Raw genomic sequence first — 20707 nt, forward strand, 5'->3', positions numbered from 1 at the left:
CAAAGGAAGGGGGAACCCTCCCAGAATACACTGGAGCGTGGGGAGCAAAATTCCTTCCTGACCCCTGCTCAAGTCTGGCTGAAACCCTGAAGCATGAGCTTTTAGAAACATAAGACATAAACCAGAAGTGAGCCTGAGGGCTGCTGAGTGCTCCCCACACCATCACAAACAACCCCATCATAAAATCAGGCTCATAAATTTGTCCAGCTCTCAAAACAAATTAAATTGCTTAGCCCTTCCCCCTTCCCACTAACTCCTAGTGGGAGCCTGTCCCAGAACCTCACCCTTCCGATGGTTAGAAACCTTCTTCTAATTCCCAGCCCCAGTTTGCTCATGGCCCGTTTACGTCCATTTGTTCTTGTCCCAAAAACACCCTTCTGCTTAAATAACTGCATCCTCCCTGGTATTTATAGAGAGTAATCCTAGCACCATCGGCCTTATTGATTCATTAAACAAGCCAAGCTCTTCCAGGCTCCTCTCATAAGCTAGGCCCTGATCATCCTAATAGCTCTTCTCTGCACTTGTTCTGGTTTGAATTCATCTTTCTTGCACCCAAACTGTACGCAGGATTCCAGACAAGGTCTTACCAGTGCCTCATACAAGGGCATTAATCCTTCTTTTCATACAGCTTACTGTCAGAAAGGACCATTAGATCACCTAGCCTGACCTCCTGCACATCACAGACCATTGCATTTCACCCAGATACTGCTGTAAAGAGCCCAATAATGAGTTAAATTAAAACATTTCAGTCCTCCGAAGTCTAAACCATCATGTGCCGCTGGCAGAGAACAGGAAAGACTGAGGTACATTGATACAAGAGCCCATTGCAATGGCAGGGAATAGGTTAGGTGAGATGTGCCAAGTTCAAACACTGGGAGGCAAATGAAAAGAATTCAATATTGATTAGTTTTGAAAATCTCATTCTGTTTTTTTTTTTTTTTTTTTGGGAGGGCAGAGGCCTGGCACAATCGGGTCCTGGTCCAGGACTGAGACTCCAATGCCAATAATAATTTTTGAACACTTGAGGTTGGCCATACCGCCCATATATATGCCTTGTTGTTCGCAAGTGTGAATGATTCAATGTGAATTGTTACCGGAATTCTATAAATGTCTGGCATGTGGGAGCCAACCCATCAACCCAGCCCGGCATCGCTCTGCAGCCACTGCAGGATTGTTCCCTATGGGGTATTTCCTAACAATACATCCGCTCTAGTTATAAATAGCCACGCAATGGGGCTGCCACCACTTTCCCTGCGAGGATTCTTGTGCAGTTGTATAGATCCGCCAGGTGATTGTGGACAACGAAGGCTTGCCTAAGCCATTTTTGTGCCGTCCCTTCTTATTTAATCACTTGCTGTCTGAGCTCACTTACACCAGTTTGTCTGGCAGCTACAAAAACCATCTGGGTTTCTGTGTCCTTTGTGTGACCTGGTGACAATAACCGGAAGAAAGCCGTGCTCTCACACAGCATTGCTTCAGATGCTTTAACCACTAAATTCCACACACACTCACACCATGTGGCTTCAGCAACATCAAACCAGGGACAAAGAATGTTTCCTTCTCATGGCTGAAATGTCTCTCTGGAGCACTCGAGCCAGGCACAGGCCTTGTTCTGACCCCTCTGCACAGAGGTGACTTTTAGTGCGACTTCAGGCCAGTCGCTTGACTCCCAAAGCCCCAGAGAACTGCGCTGCTGCAAAACAGGAACCTCGCTGAAACCCAGGTGATGCATCTGAAGCCGAGCTGCCCTGCAGAACGGCTGCTGCTCACCCTGCCAGACATCCCCATCCCTGCTCTGCACCAGCAGGAGTCCAAACCCTCTGCTTTGATAACAAACAAAGACAGGAGAGATAAGTCACTAGCTCGGCAGGATGGGTCTGAGGTTCAGCCGGAGGTAGGGGTTGTTTTGGATAAGCCTGTGATTGTTTCTGGACACAGCCTCTTCTTCTCCAGAGTCAGGGTTGTAAACAGCTCTCGGCTTGGAACGCCAGGTATTCTGGGCTCAACGCATAACATGCGGAGCAGTAATGTCACCTGGCTGACTGTGCAAGGAAAAAAACACAAAGCAGGCTCCCACACATGCTTAGAAAGTGAGCCAACTGGGTAAAGGTGGCTGGATCCACAGAACAAAGGCTGGGGTAGTGTTTCCCTGCTGTTGCTATCATGGGTTAAGCTCCATCAGCCGCAAGAGCACCAGTGCAGACAGGCAGCTAGTGTTCTCTTGACATTGATGGCTCCCATGCTGGAAGGAAAAATTTAGTGGACACGAGACCTGTGTTAGGGCTTGTCTCCACTTGAAAATTTGCCATAACAGCTATTCCAGAATCAGAATGTCCCCATGTAGGGAGCCCCCAGCTAAGCATCGCAGCTCTTAAAAACCGGTGGTAATAGACACCTTATAAAGCCCAGTATTACATAGATCAGGGTCCCTATGGTTGACCCCAACCAGCTAATCTGTGTTAAATTACAAATTGCCTTGTCTACGCTTGGATAAACATTTTAAACAGCACAATTTTTTGCCTAGTGAAGACAAACGTATTGGCTCAATTAAGACTATTCACCTGCTTAAATATAAAGTACGTGCATAAGCATTTGTAGAATCAGAGTCTAAATGTCGACACAAGGAGCAAAGCAGTGAAGTACGGGGCCCATATACATTTAAACTCAGGTCTGGACATGGGCCATTCATATGAGTTTCAGAGGTGCAGAGCACTTGCAGTCCCCATTGACTTCAGGCGGATTTGTGGGTCCTTAGCAAGTCTGAGAAATCAAGCCCAAGATCACCCCAATAACACAATTATGGCTGGGAACTAGATGACTGGGTAATTGACTAATGGACAGATGGATGCAGACAGTGAGTCAGAGACATGGTGAGGTTACATAAACTGTAGGTTGTGTAAATAAATGGATGGGGGGGGGGGGGCAATGACAAACACATACACACCCTGATACTTTCTGGCGTTGTTTTTGATTCAGCGAGAACAGATTTATTTGGATGTAAACAGCGACGTCGAAGGCAAGGGTGCAGTGCTGGCCAAAGGGGAACTAGAAAACGAAACTGACTGACTCACAGTTTCAATGAAACACAGAAAAGTAAACAAGCAGCATGAACAGCAAGGAGGAGATAGGCTAAAAAACAAAAAACCACTTTCTGTTTTAAAAGCCCCAGATGGTATTGCTAGTAACATAGGGACAGAAGTATTCTGGGACAGGGCCCGTCTTTTTGTTCTGTGTTTGTACAGCCCCTAGCTGGTCCAGGATTGGGGTCCTAGGTGCTCCAACAGTATAAATAACCTTTTTGAAATACATATTTTTCAAATGCTACCCGACATCAGTGTAATACCGTCAGGTCTACCATTTGGAAATCTCCTCCACCCTTTAAAAGAAAAAAGATAGGCCAAGTCATGACCCGCTCCCAGTACATTCTGAGTCAGATTCTTGGCATGCAGTTGCTTTGCACAGAGTGCTGCTTAGAGGGGGATTGTGCAAAGGTGGCTTAAAACTCAGCTCCCCTTCGCACTATCCCCCTTCTAGTGCAGAGCTAGCCTGCTTTACTTCAGCTGGCTACCTGTGGATCAAACTGCAGCCAGGGATCAATGTGGCGTGGGGGCATCCTGGCCACCTCCCTTTCCCTGTAGCCAAGACCCATTTTCCTTGCTATGCCAGCAGTGGGGAGCGGGAGCAGCATAAAAGCCCCTACGCTGGCTCTACGCCCCACACCTTGCACTGGGGTGATCCTCTGGGGCAGCTTCAAGGCTACAGTCTGCCTGCAGAGTGGTGCAAAACAGATGCTCTGCGAGGAAGAATCTACCCCATTGTCTTTTAGGCCATGTCGACGCTACAGACCTGACAGCGGCCCAGCTGTACCGCTGCTTTATGCCGGCAGGAGAAAGCTCTCCTGATGGCATAATTAAACCACCTCCAAGGAGCCCTGGTAGCAATGGCAGCAGGAGAGAGGCGGCGGGGGGGGGGGGGAATAGCTCAGTAGTTTGCGCATTGGCCTGCTAAACCCAGGGTTATGAGTTCAATCCTTGAGGGGGCCATTTGGGATCTGGGGCAAAAATTGGGGATTGGTCCTGCTTTGAGCAGGGCGTTGGACTAGATGACCTCCTCAGGTCCCTTCCAACCCTGATAGTCTATGACATGTTGCTGTCCACACTGGCGCTTTTGTCGGTGACACTTATATCGGTCAGTGGGGTGCGTGGTTTTTTCACACCCCTGACCGACAAAAGTGCTAGTGTAGACAAAGCCTTAAATTGTAAGGTGCATTTGTTTATACAAAGGCTGAAAAGCACCCTGTTATCAAAGCGCGGCTACAGACCAAACTGTACCTGCTGCAGCTTACCTCACCCTGACAATGGATGCAACACAATCAGATACCAGCGGACGCTAAAAATCCCCTAGCCCATGCAGCTGGTTTTTGTCACAGGGTCCCAAACCCATCGAGCAATTCCCATCACATCTGAAAAAAGACAGGGCCCTTTTCTGGTCTCACCCTGGCTTTACAACAAGGCAGCTCCAAAGCCCAATTTTTCAAGGAGCAGAGTGTTGTGTGTGCCAGATGCACACAGGGTGTGAGGCTCTTACAGCCCCTGTCTGTTTAGCTTAAGGTGTAAAGCCCTACATGTGTAGCTCTGGAAGTCCCCAGTTCAATCCCCACTGCGGAGCACCGGCAGCTCCCATTGCAGCAGGATGGTCAGCACCTCTGAAAATCCAGGCTCCCCCTGACTCCAGCAGTGTTACTCTTTGTCCAGAGTAGAGCACTGGACTAGGACTCAGGAGAGCTGGGTTGATTCTCAACTCCACCAGTAGCCAACTGGGTGGCCCTGGGAAAGTCACCCCACTGCTCCGTGCCTCAGTTTCCCCATCTTTAAATTGGGGACAATGATGCTAACCTCCTTTGTGAAGTGCTTTATTATTAATAACCCTGGTTTAAGTGAAATTAGAAGTGGGCCAGCAGTTTCATTCGACATCATGCCAAATACATCTCAGGGGGTACCGAGTAAGAGTCTGGCAAGTATACAGTGGAAGGGGTTTCCCTTCCAAAGTACTGGATGGAACCGTCTCCTCTGGCCTAGCTATCTTAGTGAGCGAGGGCCAAATTGTCTTTGCCATAAGGGGAAGTTTCCCCTGTATGCTAGCTCTCCCTTGGTGGGGCGGCAGAAGTTGGGACAATATTTGCTGCATCTTGATATCTTAAAACCATCGCTGTGATTTTCAAACTCTGCTTTTTAGAAATCTGCGCAACACCAAGGGGGGAATTAGATAGCTCAGGGGGCTGGAAATGTAATGTGAAGGTGAAAGATTGACTCTAGCCCACATCAACAGTAATGTAAAGTGGCTGCCAGCTGATAGATGTGCAACGGTCTGTGTGAAATGAATTTGGTGGGTCTCAGTTCAGTTCCCAGTGGACAAGCGTCCCCATCATAAAACCCACCACCCACCAGGGGCACTAGCTGACTCCTGATCAGGGGCAAACTCAGCAGAGGCCAGGGATTGAATGAGCCCTGGGGACTGATCCATCTTCTCACTCTAGAGGAGAGTCCTCCAGGTCAGGTCAGGTCAGGCTTGAGTCATGCTGGCATGGCAATGCGGGACGATCGCCATCCTTCTCCAGAGCTGCCAGGCTGTCACAGAACTGCACAGCAAGGAGTAAGCAAAGCCCTGGGGCTGCAGCCCGAAGGCTCACCTTGCTCTGTTCAACCTTTGATTTCAGTTGTGGGTGGATATTTTTCAGTCCCCACGCGGCCTCTGACTCAGGCAGGTCACTTCCCCTTGCGCTGAGGTAGGTGCTAAGTGTTTACTCATTTGCCTCTGCCAGTGAGTTCACCGCAGAACAAACCGACACAGGAAACAGCATGCATTAATATCGCTGCAGAGCGCTTGGACGTAGAGTGGGGTGCACGGCCTGGGGGAGGGGGGAAATCGGTTGTATTACAGCATGGTAGTAGATGGGCCCCGTAAATCTTGCCTGGACATGCTGCTTCCCCAATTGACAGGACAGAAATAACCTGCTTGCTTGTGCATCAGAGAGCTGGGAGTTGGGGGAAGGGATAGCTAGCCCCACAGCGCAGACACCTTGGCCAGATCTCTCTCCTTTGCCCAGCAACAGACCTCCATCCACTCCACAGGATGCTCTATTACCTTCATTTTACAGATAGAAAAACTGAGGCACAAAGAGGTAAAGTGACTTGCCCAAGGCCATACAGCAATTTGGTAGCAAAGCCGTGGCCAGAACCCCAAAGTCCCAACTCCCAGCCCTGTGCTATACCCACAACATCGCGCTTCCAGATGGATCTATGGCTGATTGGATCTCTGATCAATCATTCCGACCTCTGAGGCAAAACGGTTAGATTATACTGACGGTTGGCTGGCATTTCTGCCTTTGCAAGGTGACTAATTCATTCCCAAACCTTGTGTCCCACCCAGCAGCCACAACCAGTGCAAGCTGGTATGGGTCAGCCTGTCTCACAGTCACACAAATGACCAGACAGGAACAGACCCAGCCAGCCTGGCCTCTTCCTGCATTTTCCATTGCTTTCTATAGGAGCCAACAGCTTTCATTAAAAAGTACCCACCTCCCATTCCCATCTCCTTCCATGGCGGGGCCAGTCCTGTGAATCAGGGAACAGTCTATAGTTTAGCCTGGACTTTCTCTGCCCTGTGCTGCTTGCTCCAACCCGCTCCCTCCCCTTAGCTTCACACCACACCTGCCCCTCTTACCCTCTTTTCCCCTGCTCTGTCCTTTTCACCCCTTCCCTTCCTTTTTCTTTCCATTTAGCTGATCCCCTCCTAAGTTCCCCCCACCATGGAATTAACATGCCATTTACCGCCATCACATGGTTCACTCTGCTTGTGTGTTCTGCTCGTTCGCCCACCTGTCTGTTGTGTCTGCTTAGTCTGTAAACCGCTCAGAACAGGGACAGTCTGCTACTCTGTTTCTAGAGCACCTCGCACAATGGGGCCCCCCTGTTCTTGGCTGGCCCTTAGGCACTAGCATAATAAACATGATAAATAATAAAAAGAACGAGGAGTACTCGTGACACCTTAGAGACTAACAAATTTATTTGAGCATAAGCTTTCATGGGCTAAAACCCAAAGCTTATGCTCAAATAAATTTGTTAGTCTCTAAGGTGCCACAAGTCCTCCTCATTCTTTTTGCTAATACAGACTAACACGGCTGCCACTCTGAACAATAAATAATAATGTTCATGACCTATTCACCCAGCCTCGCTCTAGCTAAGTTATAGCTGGATCTACAGCCATCTCTAGCCCCTATCGCTCTAACAAGGCGCTAATGTCAAAGGCTCCCTGGGTACATTTAAATGCAGATTTGACAAACACAGTCTGGTCAAGGGGAAAAGCCACCCCTTGCACAGAGCTGTGACTTGCTCGGGGCCCCACAGGGATTTGGCAGAGTCCTGGTTTCCTGTTTTAAGCCCTAGACACCAGAGCCTCCCCCAGACCTTAACTACGGATACAGATTGCTGCACCAGTTGCATATTACAGGCTGCTGTGGTGCTCCTGTCCCCAAAATCTAAGGTGATACCTTAGCCATGGGACTGCAGATGCCCTTTGAGCCAAGATCGGCACTTCCATCTTCCACACTGCTGCCTGACGGCGCATCAATTGAATTGATTCATTTAGGGTATATTCCTTATTTCATTTGACTTCCCACTGATTATATCTATGGAGTAGAAATATAACTTGGTGGGAAAATCCTACAGAACATGCCTATTGGGTGTGTCAGCAATCTGATTTGCAGGGTTGGAAGAAACATAGACTCCGGACTCCTAGGCTAATGCCCTAACCAATGAACCATCCTTCTTCCCTGGTACAATATCTCGCTCCCATTTACGCAGGACCCTTTCCATATTTCCTAGCTTGTTCCTCTTCTTCACCTGGTAGTTGTAGCAAGTTCAGTTCCTGTGCCTTTTTTAAGCAACCAGTGATGCTTTAACAACATAGGGGACATGCCAGAAGCAACCCAGGATAGGCAAGGATGCTGAAGCCCTGATCATGCCCTAAGAGACATTTGGTAGTGCAGAGTGATCCTCTTGGGGGGAGAATTTTTTTTTTCCTGAGCAGCAGATAAATCCCTTAGCTCCCTATCAACAGCAAAAGAAAATGGACAAAGAACCATGAGGAAAATCAGAACCCAAAAAATTAAACCAAACCAGTCACTAAAACTTTCATCCACCCAGCGACCCCACAGCATGCCTCTGAGGGAGACACATAGCTCCATTTGCATTGACGTCAATGCAGTTTTTGCCTGAGACGGGAACTTAGGTTAATTTCAAACACTAAGTTATATCTGGATGTAAATATAGACAGAGCTTCCTCTTGACTTCACTGGGAGCAGAGCGAGGCCAACACTGAATCCCACTCAGATTGCGTGTGTGTGTGTATAACACATGTGGTTATAGTTTACAGCCTGATTCTACAATTTTTATTCAAGCAAAATCCCTCTGGCTACAATGCGTGCTCTGCATAAGGACTGCCTTGATTTTATTTTATTTTATTTTATTTTATTTTAATACCTTACAAACTTCGGTAAGGCAGGGACTTCCTTATTATGCGTTTGTCCAGCACACAGAACAATGGGATTCTGAACCTAGCTGGGCCTCCAGATGCTACCACAATGCAAATAATAATATAATCGTGACAGTAAAACAGCTCTGAGCTGGATCTGAACTGCATAAACAGTTAGGTGTAGTTACTGAAGTGGTGTTATTGACAGAGCTGCAGTGACTCATGCTTATTTACAAGTCTACCTGTAAAACAGGTTAAAGAGTCACCCATGCTTAAAAGGTTGCAGTGCCGAGGAATTCTATTTATTTGGGACAGACATGAGGAGCAGATCCTTTCGATTTGTTTTGGTCTCAGTTCTCAGAACATTTTCAATGTTTTGCCCCATAAATCTGCTACTGTGGATGTGACAAGCCACCTTTTGGAAAGTCATCAGGGTTCAATTTTACCGAACAGCTGACGTCCTCAGACTCAACTCAACTGCACAGCCATTAAGCATTGCCTGGCCTGGCACGGGTCTCTTACACATGGAGTACATTTGGCTATAGGAATGGGAGGAGATAATGGCAATGAAACTAAGCAAGAGCTGTGCCAGCTTCCCACCCATCACTCTGCCAATGCACCTCAATCCTCTGCATCCCACTGCTATTGCAGTCCTGCCCCGCCCCCAATGCATTTCAATCCTGACGTGCAGCTCCCTTTGCTATTCCAGTCCTGGACTCCCCCCCCACCCCACCCCCACACACGGTGCTCTGCCAGTGATCTCACTTCTGTCCTGCAGCCCCCTGGTATTCCAGTCTTGGGCGCGTGACAGAGACACACACAAACACGCTCCACCAGTGCACCTCAGTCCTGGTCTGAGCAAAGACTTGGCCGGTGTTGCCACAGATTTGAAACCAAGTCCCCAGAGATTAAACCTTGACCGGCCCATGTACCTCTCCCTCTCCACTTTTTAAAGGAACCTGACAGGATACAAGAATTATAATCAAAACAGAAAGGAATTTAAAAGAGACACATTAAACCCGAGTTTGTAATAGAGACCTTGTTACCTGAATTGAGTCTCAGCGACTGCCTATGCCCTTCGCTGCCCCTGCGCCGATGAGGGTCCGGTGGGTCGCTGCTGTTCCCAGAGGCCATGGTGGAGGGGAGCTTGGGGAGAGGGGATCAGGTTTACCCTGCAGAGGGAGAAACAACGGTAGGCAGGGTGAACCGGATTGCTCAGTGAAGGGCTCTGGGGAGCTGCAAGCTGTGACCAGTCTGGTGATGCTAGAGGAGACAACGGAAGACTCAAGGTCTGTTCTTTGGCCTTGGATCCTTACACACCTCGAGGGACAGTCTTAGGCCCCAAGATAATTCTTCTATAGTTCACCTAGAGTTTCTCCTCTGAGCACTTGGCCTCCCGCCTTCCTATCTCTGCACATCTGACAGCCTCCTGGCTCCTCCCCACCCTATCCCACTCTCAAAAATCCCCACCCACACCAAGGTTCCTTGATCTCTCTGGCTGGATAGCATTAGTTCCCTCAAATACATCCTCAGGCTCCTCCTTCATCTACAGGATCACTCCCACGCCCACAAGTCTGGCAGCTCTCCCTCCCTGGCCTTGTCGCTTGAGGGAAATTTATCATGCTCAAGACAATGAGGTTCCCCTAGCACTCTTGTGAAGCACCTCACGACCACACAAAAAGGTGCTCCTCCACGGGCTGCATGCTCATCTGACACCATCTGGACTGAACTTGCCTTCAGCGAGGCTAGTTACCATTCCAGTCTGTACCATTGAGTCCCCGTGTGGATGGACGTCACTGGTGTCATCCCACAACTGGTTCCAACAGCCCTACTTCTAGCGCACTGGTGACCTTTCAAAATCCACTGCAATCCATTGCTCTCGGGGAGCTGTGCCGCAGAAACTGGGGGACAGTTTCCCAGAAGGCACTGCAGCCGCAACGGTTGAGAGCGGTGCGAGCGCAGATGCAGGGCAAGCTCTTAAAATGGTTCCGCCCAACCAGCTCGGATGCACTGAACTGGTTCAGTGCCCTAGTGTAGACATGGCCATTGTATCCCCAGGAGAGGTTGGAGCTGTTTTCACCTCTCCGGTGCACTATTCACCCAAACAGTGTGCCTATTCTCAGTCTTATTAGTTTCCCATTTCTCTTTATTCTGGAGCTACTATTTCCTCCTGTTCATCATCTCACAGATCCCCTTAAAAAAATAACTACAATTAAAAATTCATTAGAACCCAAATCCCTGAACGCCCAGTCATCCCAAACCCAGGCCTCAATTTTACAGCGAGTGCAAATCTCTACTCACAATGCTTAGCATGTATACAGCTCATTATCGACACTTTATGAACCTGCCTGCCAGGTGGGTATTCACTCAGCTTTTGCAGTGGGCGAAACTGAGTCACGCAGAGGGCTTGCCTGCAGTTGCATGGTGAGTCGATTTTAGGGCTGGGAAGAAAAAACTGCTAGTTCCTAGTCGCCTGCTCGGTCCACTAGTGCAGGGGTTTCCAAACTGTGGTCCATGTACCACTCGTGGCACGTGAGCTTGTTGGAAGTGGTACACTGTATCAGGGTGGTCTATCCCTGGAAGTACTGGGACTGCGGCCAGCCAACCCCTGTTCCATGACATGGCCCTTTTTAGGAGCAGCAGACTAATTGAGGAAGCGGGGAGGGGGAGGTGTTGATCAGGTGTCTACCTCCTCAACAGGATAAAACCCAGCTGTTAGGTGACCCCCAGGAGGAGAGAGGCACACGGCTTGAAGAGGAGAATTACAGGGGAGCATCAAGTCAGGAGACAGGCTCCCTGGGATGGGTGCTCTAAGGTGCCACAAGTACTCCTTTTCTTTTTGCGAATACAGACTAACACGGCTGTTACTCTAGAACCAGAACAGAGACTAGTGGGCTGGGGGAGCCTGCCCGAGTCACAGCCCACCCCAAGGTGGCAGGTTGTGGAATTCCCTAGCCAAGAGGAAAGAGTTGTGAGTCCACAACAGAAGGCCTGTCAGAAAGATTCTTCTAAGAGGCCAGGGTCTTTAGTGGGACCGGCAAAGCTCCCTGGGCAGGGAGCTGGGAGCCTTCCCAAGATTCCCCCACCTCCCTAGCTCCCCTTTGAGGCTTTGTCTACATTGGCACTTTGTCGGCAAAACTTTTGTTGTTCGGGGTGTTAAAACACACACAGACACATACCCGAGCCACAAAAGTTTTAGTGACGAAAAGTGTCCTTCTTCGTTGGCAAGAGCGCTCTCCTGCCGACAACGCCGCTGCTGCTCAGGTGGGGGGGAAGTCTTTTGTCAGCAGGAGAGCTCTCTCCGGCTGACCAACAGCAGCTACACTGCAAGTGCTGCTAAAAGCCTCATAGTGTAGCCATAGCCTAAGCCTTCCCTGCCCATTTATTTACTTACACACACACACTCTCCCCCACCCCCGTCACCTGACCCTAACCTCATTAGACCTGGGCAGAAAGTGGGTTTTTTTCCATCTTTCCAGGATTTCAGAACTTTCCCCCAGACAAACTGAATTTGTTTTCAAAATAATAAATACAGTAAATAAATAAAAGTGACTCACCTGCCCTAAAACAGCCAAGAGCACAGTGGTTAGGGCACGATGGGTCACGGGCAATCCTAGTTCAAGTTTATGATTCCCCCCCTCCATCCTCCTCCCACCCCCGCTCCTACCCCGCCCCCTAATTTTATCAGAAATTCCAGCCTGGACCTAGAAACCTGTTCGTTGCTGTGACAAGTCTTGGGTCTGACACATTTTCCTTGGAAAACGTCACAGCATTTCGGTGAAAAACTCCCAACCTGCTCTAAACCTCATGTCCTCTAACCCTCCCAAACGGACTCCCCTAGCCAAACTCCCTTCTCTTCTAATTCCCCCAGGCAGATCTCCACCAGCCACATACAAAACTCATTTGTCTCTAAATATCTTAATTAACGCTATTAAGATCTAAACCAAGAGGGCACCAAAAGGATTAAATGTGCACGGGGTACTTCAAACATCAGTTCTTCACGAAGGTGTCATTTGAACAATAAAGTCTGTGAACTACAGCACTAGTACACACTTCTGGACCAGATTCTCAGTGGCTGTAAATCAGGATTTGCAGTGTCTTCAATGGAGCTACTCTACTGTATTTTCCACTCCATGCATCTGATGAAGTGGGTTATAGCCCATGAAAGCTTATGCCCAAATATATTTGTTAGCCTCTAAGGTGCCACAAGGACTCCTCATTGTTGAGGTGTACAGTAGCTGAAGATAAACATTTGGAAAGGCAGTGTGGCCTAGTGTAAGTTGTACCTCAATTAATAATATATGGGTTGTTTCCATCTGGTATTGGTTAGCCATGTTAAATTAGTTTTGGGTGGAGCCCTTAAAGGGGTTGGATAAGTAGCCAGTCCAGGGCTATCCCTGTTTTCCAAGCCTTAGAGCATATTGTCTCCAGAGGCAGAAGGTCAACAACAGAGGTGTGAAATACAGTCCATCATTCACCACAACGAAGTGACAATGGTGCTGGGAGGGGAAGGGACCTAAAAGAATGCACAGCTTACTTATCAACAGGGCTTAGGAAATTGCTGAATGCTCATTTGCATCTCAATGCTCAGAAGACAATGCCAGCTGACAGGTACTCCTTGCTAGGTGTCTTGGGAACAAACCGGAGGTTTGGATTGTGCCTGGAGGGTGACTTGTTTCAGAGTAGCAGCCCTGTTAGTCTGTATTCGCAAAAAGAAAAGGAGGACTTGTGGCACCTTAGAGACTAACAAATGTATTTGAGCATAAGCTTTCGTGAGAGTCTTTCCTGTACGCTATCCCCTCTTTTCTCCTCCCTCCCCCGACTTCAAATGTGCCCAGCGAGGGTGGTTCGATTGTGACCCACGGGTTCCTCTTGCAGCACTTCTCCAAGAGGGCTAGGGAGAAGGGAAAGGCTGTGTAGGGGTTGGAAGGATTAAAGCTGGGGTTCAGAGTACAGCACGGGAGGAGGGGTGGCCTCATCACCCCCTCACGAGGGCTAGACTCCCTAATCCTCTGCCATCTGGCTGCAATCCTGAGAGACTAACCTCCCCCTGCTGGTTTCTGCTCTGGAGCTTGGGTGGAGATGAAGCAGGTTGCCTTCGAATTTAGAGTCCCCATCTTCTGAGTGAGGAAAACCCTCAGTGACCTCCCTCACGCCCCAGCCAGTTCTACAAAGGTTTATACGGTGCTTTTATTGTGCTTTTTCATGTGAAGGGCTCAAAGTGTTTCACAAGGGCACGTGAGAATCATTATCCCCCTTTTATAGATGTTGAAGCTTAGGCACAAAGACGGAAGTGATTTGCCCAAGGTTACAGGGTCTGGCAGAATGAGGAATAGAAGCCAGCAGTCCTGACTCCCTGGCTCTAGTCTAGACTAGCAGTTCCCAACCAGGGGTACATGTACCCCTGGAGGTACTCAGAGGTCTTCCGGGGGCACATCAACTCATCCAGCTATTTGCCTAGTTTTACAACAGGCTACATAAAAAGCCCGAGGAAAGTCAGTACAAAGGAAAATTTCATACAGGCAACGAGTTGTTTATCCTGCTCTATACACTGAAATATAAATACAATATTTATATTCCAAATGGTTTATTTTATAATTATATGGTAAACATGAGAAAGTCAGCAATGTTTCAGTACTAATGTGCTGTGACACTTTTGTGTGTTTATGTCTGATTTTGTAAGCAAGTCGTTTTTAAGTGAGGTGAAACTTGTGGGTACGCAAGACAAATCAGACTCCTGAAAGGGGTACAATCGCCTGGAAAGGTTGAGAGCCACTAGTCTAGACCTCGCTCCTTCCCCTCCTGGAAAAGGGCAGGAAGGAGAACTTCCTGCGTGGCTCTCAGTTAACATTGCTCCCTGAATGGGTAACTTGTTTCACCTCTCCAGACTGAGTTAGCTTAGGGCAGGTCTACACTTAAAACGCTGCACTGATGCAGCTGCGCCGCTGTAGAGCTTGAATGAAGCTGCGCTACGCCGACGGGAGAGAGCTCTGCCGTTGGTGTAGTTAATCCACCTCTGTGAGAGGCGCTAGCTGTGTGGGCAGGAGACGATCTGCCACCGACATCGCACTGTCTTCGCTGCCGCGTAGGTGGGGATAACGGCGTCGCTCAGGGGCTGTGGATTTTTCACACCCCTGAGTGATGTAGTGATACCGAAGTAATTCCGTAGTGTAGACCTGCCCTTAGTGCTAATGGGGGACACATCCTGACGGACTTGGTGAGTGGAAACCCCAGGCCAGGGTGCAGCTTGTGCCTGCCCCTTGGCAGACTGCTGCTGAGCAAGAACTGAGTGTCACGGCAATTCTACCCTGCTGGTATCGAGGGACACCCTCTTCTAGTCCTCCCATTGATTCATGCATCATTAGTTGCTGCTTGGATGCTACTCCGAGACATGCACCCTCTGAAGGGTCTTAGTTTAAAGCAGTGATGCTCAGACATCAGTGGTTCAAGAGCCACATTAGCAATCAACATTACCCAAAAGAGCCACCGTCGTGTGAATTCATTCGTTACTCTAGTACTATAGATCCATATTTAAACAGAGGGACAGGGGAAATAGTTTATATAGTCTCACAGCAAAATGACCGACCAAGTATTATTATTTCATCAACTGCAATTGGTTAATAATATAGTCAAAGCCTCCTGATTGGTCAATCATTAAATCTCTTGGTGTTTTAATATCATGTGTATCTTTTAATACCACAGGAGATGCATTAAAGAGCCACGTGCGGCTCACGAGCCTCAGTCTGAGTCTCACTGGTTTAAAGGTTCAGTAGATCACAGGATACATGAAACACCCAATGTACAAGAGAGGCAGGGTACATTGGACAAAGCATAGAACTAGGAGACTTGTGTTCTATCCCACACTCAGCCACAGATTCACCTTGGGCAAGTCATGTCCCCAAACTGTGCCGGAGTTTCCCCATCTGTAAAAAGCGATAATGAAACTGACCTCCTTTGTGCATTGTTTTGAGATCTGTACCATCAGTTTAGATCCAGTTGCAAAATGGGAAAAACTTCCTACCTGTCAGGGTGGTTAAGCACCAGAATAAATTGCCTAGGGAGGTTGTGGAATCCCCGTCATTGGAGGTTTTTAAGAGCAGGTTGTCAGTGATGGTCTAGATACTTAATCCTTCCTTGAGTACAGAGGACTGGACTAGAAGACCTTTCGAGGTCCCTTCCAGTCCAATGATTCTATGGGGAGACTTAGACTGTAAGGGCTTGTCTACCTGGGAAATTGAGCAGTAAAACTATGCCAGTATAATTACACCACTATAGTTATACTGGTAACTCCCCAGGTGGACTCTCTAATTCCAGAGTAATTAAGTGTCTTTTTCCAGAATAGCTTTAGCTGCTTCCAAAGCAACGTAAGTTAAATCAGAAAAAGCCACTCTCACTCCAGAATTAGACTGTCCCCATGGGGAGTTTTGCCAGTATAACTATAGGGGTGTAAATTCACACTGTATCTTACACTGGTATAACTTCCCATGTAGATCTGCTCTAAATTCCCTGCTCCACGTAGCAGAGACCAGCTCTCCCTCTCTGAACAAAGCACACCATTAATGCTCAATACATAATAATACTATAGCTTGATCGGAGTGTGGAATTTTACCTGGAGTTTATAAAGCACTTTGGCACCTGTGTGATGACCAGGGCTTCTTAAAACCAAGTTTAATATTCTACAGGAACAAAAATTGAGGGGAAATTCCTCAACCATCTTTTCGTTCTGTGTTTGTACCGCACTTCGCAGAATGGGGTTCTAGTCCACAACTCAGCCTCCTAGGGATGCGGTGGTAATAAAAATAACAGGACTTGGAAAGAACAAAGGACCAGATCATCAGCTGGTACAAATCTATGTAGGCCAATTGAAGTCAGTGAATCGAACCTAATGGACACCCAACTGCTGTACTCACTCCAGATTGGTTTAATTTTAAATACAGAATCGTAGAAAAGCAGAGCTGGAAGGGACCCCTTTGTTTATTTGTAAGTCACTCTGGTTCAGGTGCAAGGGTAGGGGCTTGCTGGTTGGTGGATCTGGCCATATTCGAAGGGTGACCCACCACTGGTAACACCTGCAGCTTGCTTGGTGCAAGCCTTAACCACAGATTCTAGCCCGGTCCTGAACACTCGTCATCCTTGTCCACCCTTGCAGCTCAGTTGTGTTTAGTACCCATCCAGCTGTAGTCATTGCCAACACCCACCATTGGCAAGGGGGAATTCTTCTAGTGTAGAGCAGGTTTCTGCATCTGAAAGATTCCTAGTCTCAGCTTGTCCTCGCTGATGCTATTTCTGGGTTCATGACGCAGTTGTTTGCTCTTATTTTTCATGTTTACCCTTTGCAAAACCTACAAGGAAGTGAGCCCCTTTTGTCAGGCTGGTTCCTCTTCTGCTTATCATTTCTAAGAAGGGAAAATTTCAGGTGTTGTTTTTTTTTTTCTGGGGCCTTTTCCCATCACATGGCATTTCTTACACAAATCCCTTCTCTTCCACTCTAAAGTCAAGTCATGCAGGGGTGTGTAAGTCACATTTCTCGAACTCATCGGGAACTACCACCTGCCTCTCACCCATTTGAAACACCAATCCACAGCCAACTGCTGCTAATACGCATCTTCCCCAATGGCAGCAAAGAGGAACGGATTAAGATCTGAACGAGATCTTCGGCTGACCAGAGTGCCAAGCACCAGAAGAGCCTCTTCTCCTTCCACGTTTGACCACTTCCAAGCTAATCTGGAGTCGGACCAATCTAATGGGGACCAATCCCTATGGCCCTGAGAAAGAGTAGAGGAGGACCTGCCACCCACGTTTTCAAGAGGTCCCTAGGCTCCCAGGAACAAGGGCTTTAGTCACCTTGTGGCCCAAAGAGGCCAGGAACGGGGTGGGAGGGCTGAGAGTACGATTCCCCCAGCGTCCATGGGCACCAGGTTTGTATAATTTTTAGTGGTGCCCAGAACGGGTCCAAGCAGAGCTGTCCCATCCATAGGACTGATTTGGGCAACCCCCCTTGGGCCCCGCACTTTGGGGAGCCCCATGCTTCAGGGGGATGCGGGGTCCAGGGCGGCCTGGGGGGTTAGCTGGGGGCCTGCCGCCAGCAGCAGCAAGTGACCAGGCCCCAGCCCACTCCGCCACGCCGGCTCCCGATGTTGCTTGGGGGAGGGGAGCAGAAGCCAGAAAGAGGCGAGGCAGGGGTGGGGGGGAAGGAGCGGAATGGGGGTGGAGGTGGGTGGGCTGGGGCTGGGTCACTTGCTGCTGCTGGCCCCAGGCCCCCTGTTAACCTCCCAGGCTGCCCCTGAAGCTTGGGGCCCCACAAAGCGCAGGGTCCGGGGCAGTTGCCCCGGTCCGTCCTATGGAAGGGATGGCTCTGATTAAATATAAGTCCAAACAATGGTGGAGCCGGGCCCACATTCCTGAATATTGGTGAAGCCCGGGCACCACGAGCCCATATAACTCGCCACCTATGCCAGCATCCCCAGGATTCTGATTTGCTAGGAGCTGTGTTTAGCCTTCACCTACTACCGAGGTATTAATCACCTCCCAGCTTACCCAGCCCTCACTTTCACGAAGGGTTAAAGCCACAGTGACACGTGGGCGCAGCAGCACCTCAGAGATGGCAAAGCAGCTTATCTTTATTGCCGACTAAAACAGACCTTTGCCTTGAGTGCATTTCCCCTCCCGCTCCTCCACTTTGCTTAAAGGTTTCGGGTGAGTTTCCTGTTCTTCCTGGAGCACCTGTCCCTCACTTGCCTCCCCATCCGCCAAACCCACTCAGCACCTTTCCCTGAGACCTAATCCTGTCAGAGGCTTCCCCACCCACCTCAATAAAAGGTGATGTGGAAATTCAGCCACTGGCCCTGTGTCGAGGAGAAAGGCCAGCAGGGAGGTGGGAAAACATTGCATATCATGGGGCAAAGGGGGATCCGCAGAAGCACAGAAGGGGAAGGAGAGCCAGAGAGACTCTGAGTAGCAGCTGTAGCTCTGAGCAGAAGCCGGCTCACCCTTTTCTGTGGGAGCAATAAAACTGCCATTCGTGTGTTGTACAGTCTGATGCTGTTTCAGGAAGTGCATACATATCTCCCGAAGGAAACATGTTCTAGGCAAGGCCTTAGCCCACACAAAGGAACTTGGGGCAAATTCCACCACTGGATGCACAGCGGACAGGACGGTAACTAAACACTTGCCTGCAGTGTGTGTATGTATGTACAGCACCTAACAGCTTGGGCCTCGGGGCAATGCTGCATTACAAATGAATACTCCTACGGCTAATATTATTCCAGGAAGCACAACTCACAGCCACAGGGCTGGCAAACGAGGGTCACCAGGCTCCATAGCTCCTGACCCCAGAGAAGTAGCCACCCCAACAACTTCCCCATTCCCCTTTACGACTTGCTCTGACAGAAAGCCACACATCTGCCCCCTCTGCTCCCTTCCTGTCTGCACGCACAGGCCAAACAGAGAGTGCTGCTGGCCCGTGCAGCTGGGGGCCCCCCCGCACTGCCACCTGGGAAGGTGCTGAAATGATTCATTAATTTCAAAACCATACACGTGACTGGTTATGTCTGGTAAGTCAGCCTGGGAAGACAGTGCCCGTGGCTGCAGAGACACGGTGAGCCAGGGGACTGCAGATTTCTGCAGCATTAACCCAGAAACGCATCCCAATCCAAATTCAAAAATCATTTGGGTGTATTTAAGCCTTTAATCCACCTTCATTTACTTGTTTTATAAGAAAACACTGCAGGGCTGTCCTGATTCACTGCTGTAGGTTGTCGTGTTTTGGCATGACTATAAAACACTGGAGAATATATTTTAACAAAGGGGTTCCACGCCCCCTCTTCTAGCAGTCAACTTACAGTGAAATCTTTGGCCCTGATCCTGCAAATACTTATTTACACATTTAACATTAAGCACTTGAATGGTATTAACTCATCTGCTCATATGCCTAATTCAAGCATATTTTGTTAACCTCTGAGGATAGGACAAGAAGCAATGGGGCTAAATTGCAGCAAGGGAGGTTTAGATTGGATATCAGGAAAAACTTCCAAACTGTCAGGGTGGTTAAGCACTGGAATAAATTTCTCTGGGAGGTTGTGGAATCCCCGCCATGGGAGATTTTAAACAACAAGTTAGACAAACACCTGTCAGGAATGGTCTAGTTATTACGCAGTCCAGCCATGAATGCAAGGGACTGGACTAGATGATTTTTCAAGGGCCCTTCCAGTCCTACACGTCTATGATTAGGGCCCTTAATTGTCCTGACCAGTGACAGAGGACTGTACATTCCCAAGCCCTTTCTAGTTAACCCTCACAACCCCAGGGGAGGTCGTCAAGTGGCATTAGCCCCATTTTATAGGTGGGGAAATGGAGGCCCGGAGACGGGCGGCGACTCGCCCACGGTGCAACTGGACCAGCTTGGCGTGCCTGTTTTCCAGACCCCTGGGCTAATCACTTCTCCCCACCGCCCGCCCATGAGACCCCCCCCCCCCAAACCAAACCAGCAGGACCTGCCAGTGATGCCCCCAGAGCTGTCACTGGCCTCGGGGCTGCGCCTGAGTGCCCCCCCCCCACGGGGGAGCCCTGCACCGTCGCCACGCAAGCTCCTAGGCACCAGTGGCTGGATTCCTGCAGATCGCAGCTGTTGCTTTAGTCCTGTGCCCCCCCAGGGGAAACAGGCGCCGCGAGCCTTGCCGCATCCCGGGAGCTGCGGTGTCCCAACCCCAGCGGCCGCCAGCTCGCTGGACCCCTCCCTTCCCCTTTGTCCCGCTCGCGGCTGGGATGCTGCACCCCGGGGCGCTGGGCTGGGAGAGGGGAGGAAGCGCCCGCGCGGCTGGTCCTCACCCAATTCCTCCTCCCGTCTCTGCACCGGAGCTTTGCAGCGCTCAGAGCGGGACCGATGCGGCTGGAGCTGCCGCTGCGCGCTAGTTCATGCTCCCCGGCTTCCCTGCCTGCTTCTGCGCCGGCTTCCTCGCCCTAGGAAAGCGGGGGGGGGGGGGGGGGGGGGGGACCGATTGCATGCGAAAGGAAGGAGTGGAGAAAACGAATCGACCATAGATGCAAATCGGGAGACCGCTTCAGCTCCCTCTAGAGGCTCCTTCTCGCCCAAAGCTGCTCACTGGGTCCTTCCAGAGCTCCTTCCACCGTGGCTGGGTGCTGGGGCCATGCGGATTTCAGACACGGGAAGGGGGCT

The 20707-nt window shown here is 49.5% G+C and overlaps 1 protein-coding gene across 1 annotated transcript in view; it reads right to left on the reverse strand.

The window, feature by feature from the left end:
* Window positions 1-20496, reverse strand: part of BAK1 (BCL2 antagonist/killer 1) — a 35380-nt gene extending 14884 nt beyond the window's left edge. The window contains exons 1-2 of the mRNA XM_084611372.1: window positions 20359-20496; window positions 9579-9704 (exon numbers count right to left, since the gene is read on the reverse strand). Coding sequence (XP_084467498.1) covers window positions 9579-9666 — 88 coding nt within the window. The 5' untranslated portion in view covers window positions 9667-9704; window positions 20359-20496. The remainder of the gene's footprint in view (window positions 1-9578; window positions 9705-20358) is intronic.
* Window positions 20497-20707: the final 211 nt, after the last annotated feature.

Source organism: Lepidochelys olivacea, assembly GCF_965140295.1.
Source record: "Lepidochelys olivacea isolate rLepOli2 genome assembly, chromosome: 21".
Classification (NCBI taxonomy): Eukaryota; Metazoa; Chordata; order Testudines; family Cheloniidae; genus Lepidochelys; species Lepidochelys olivacea.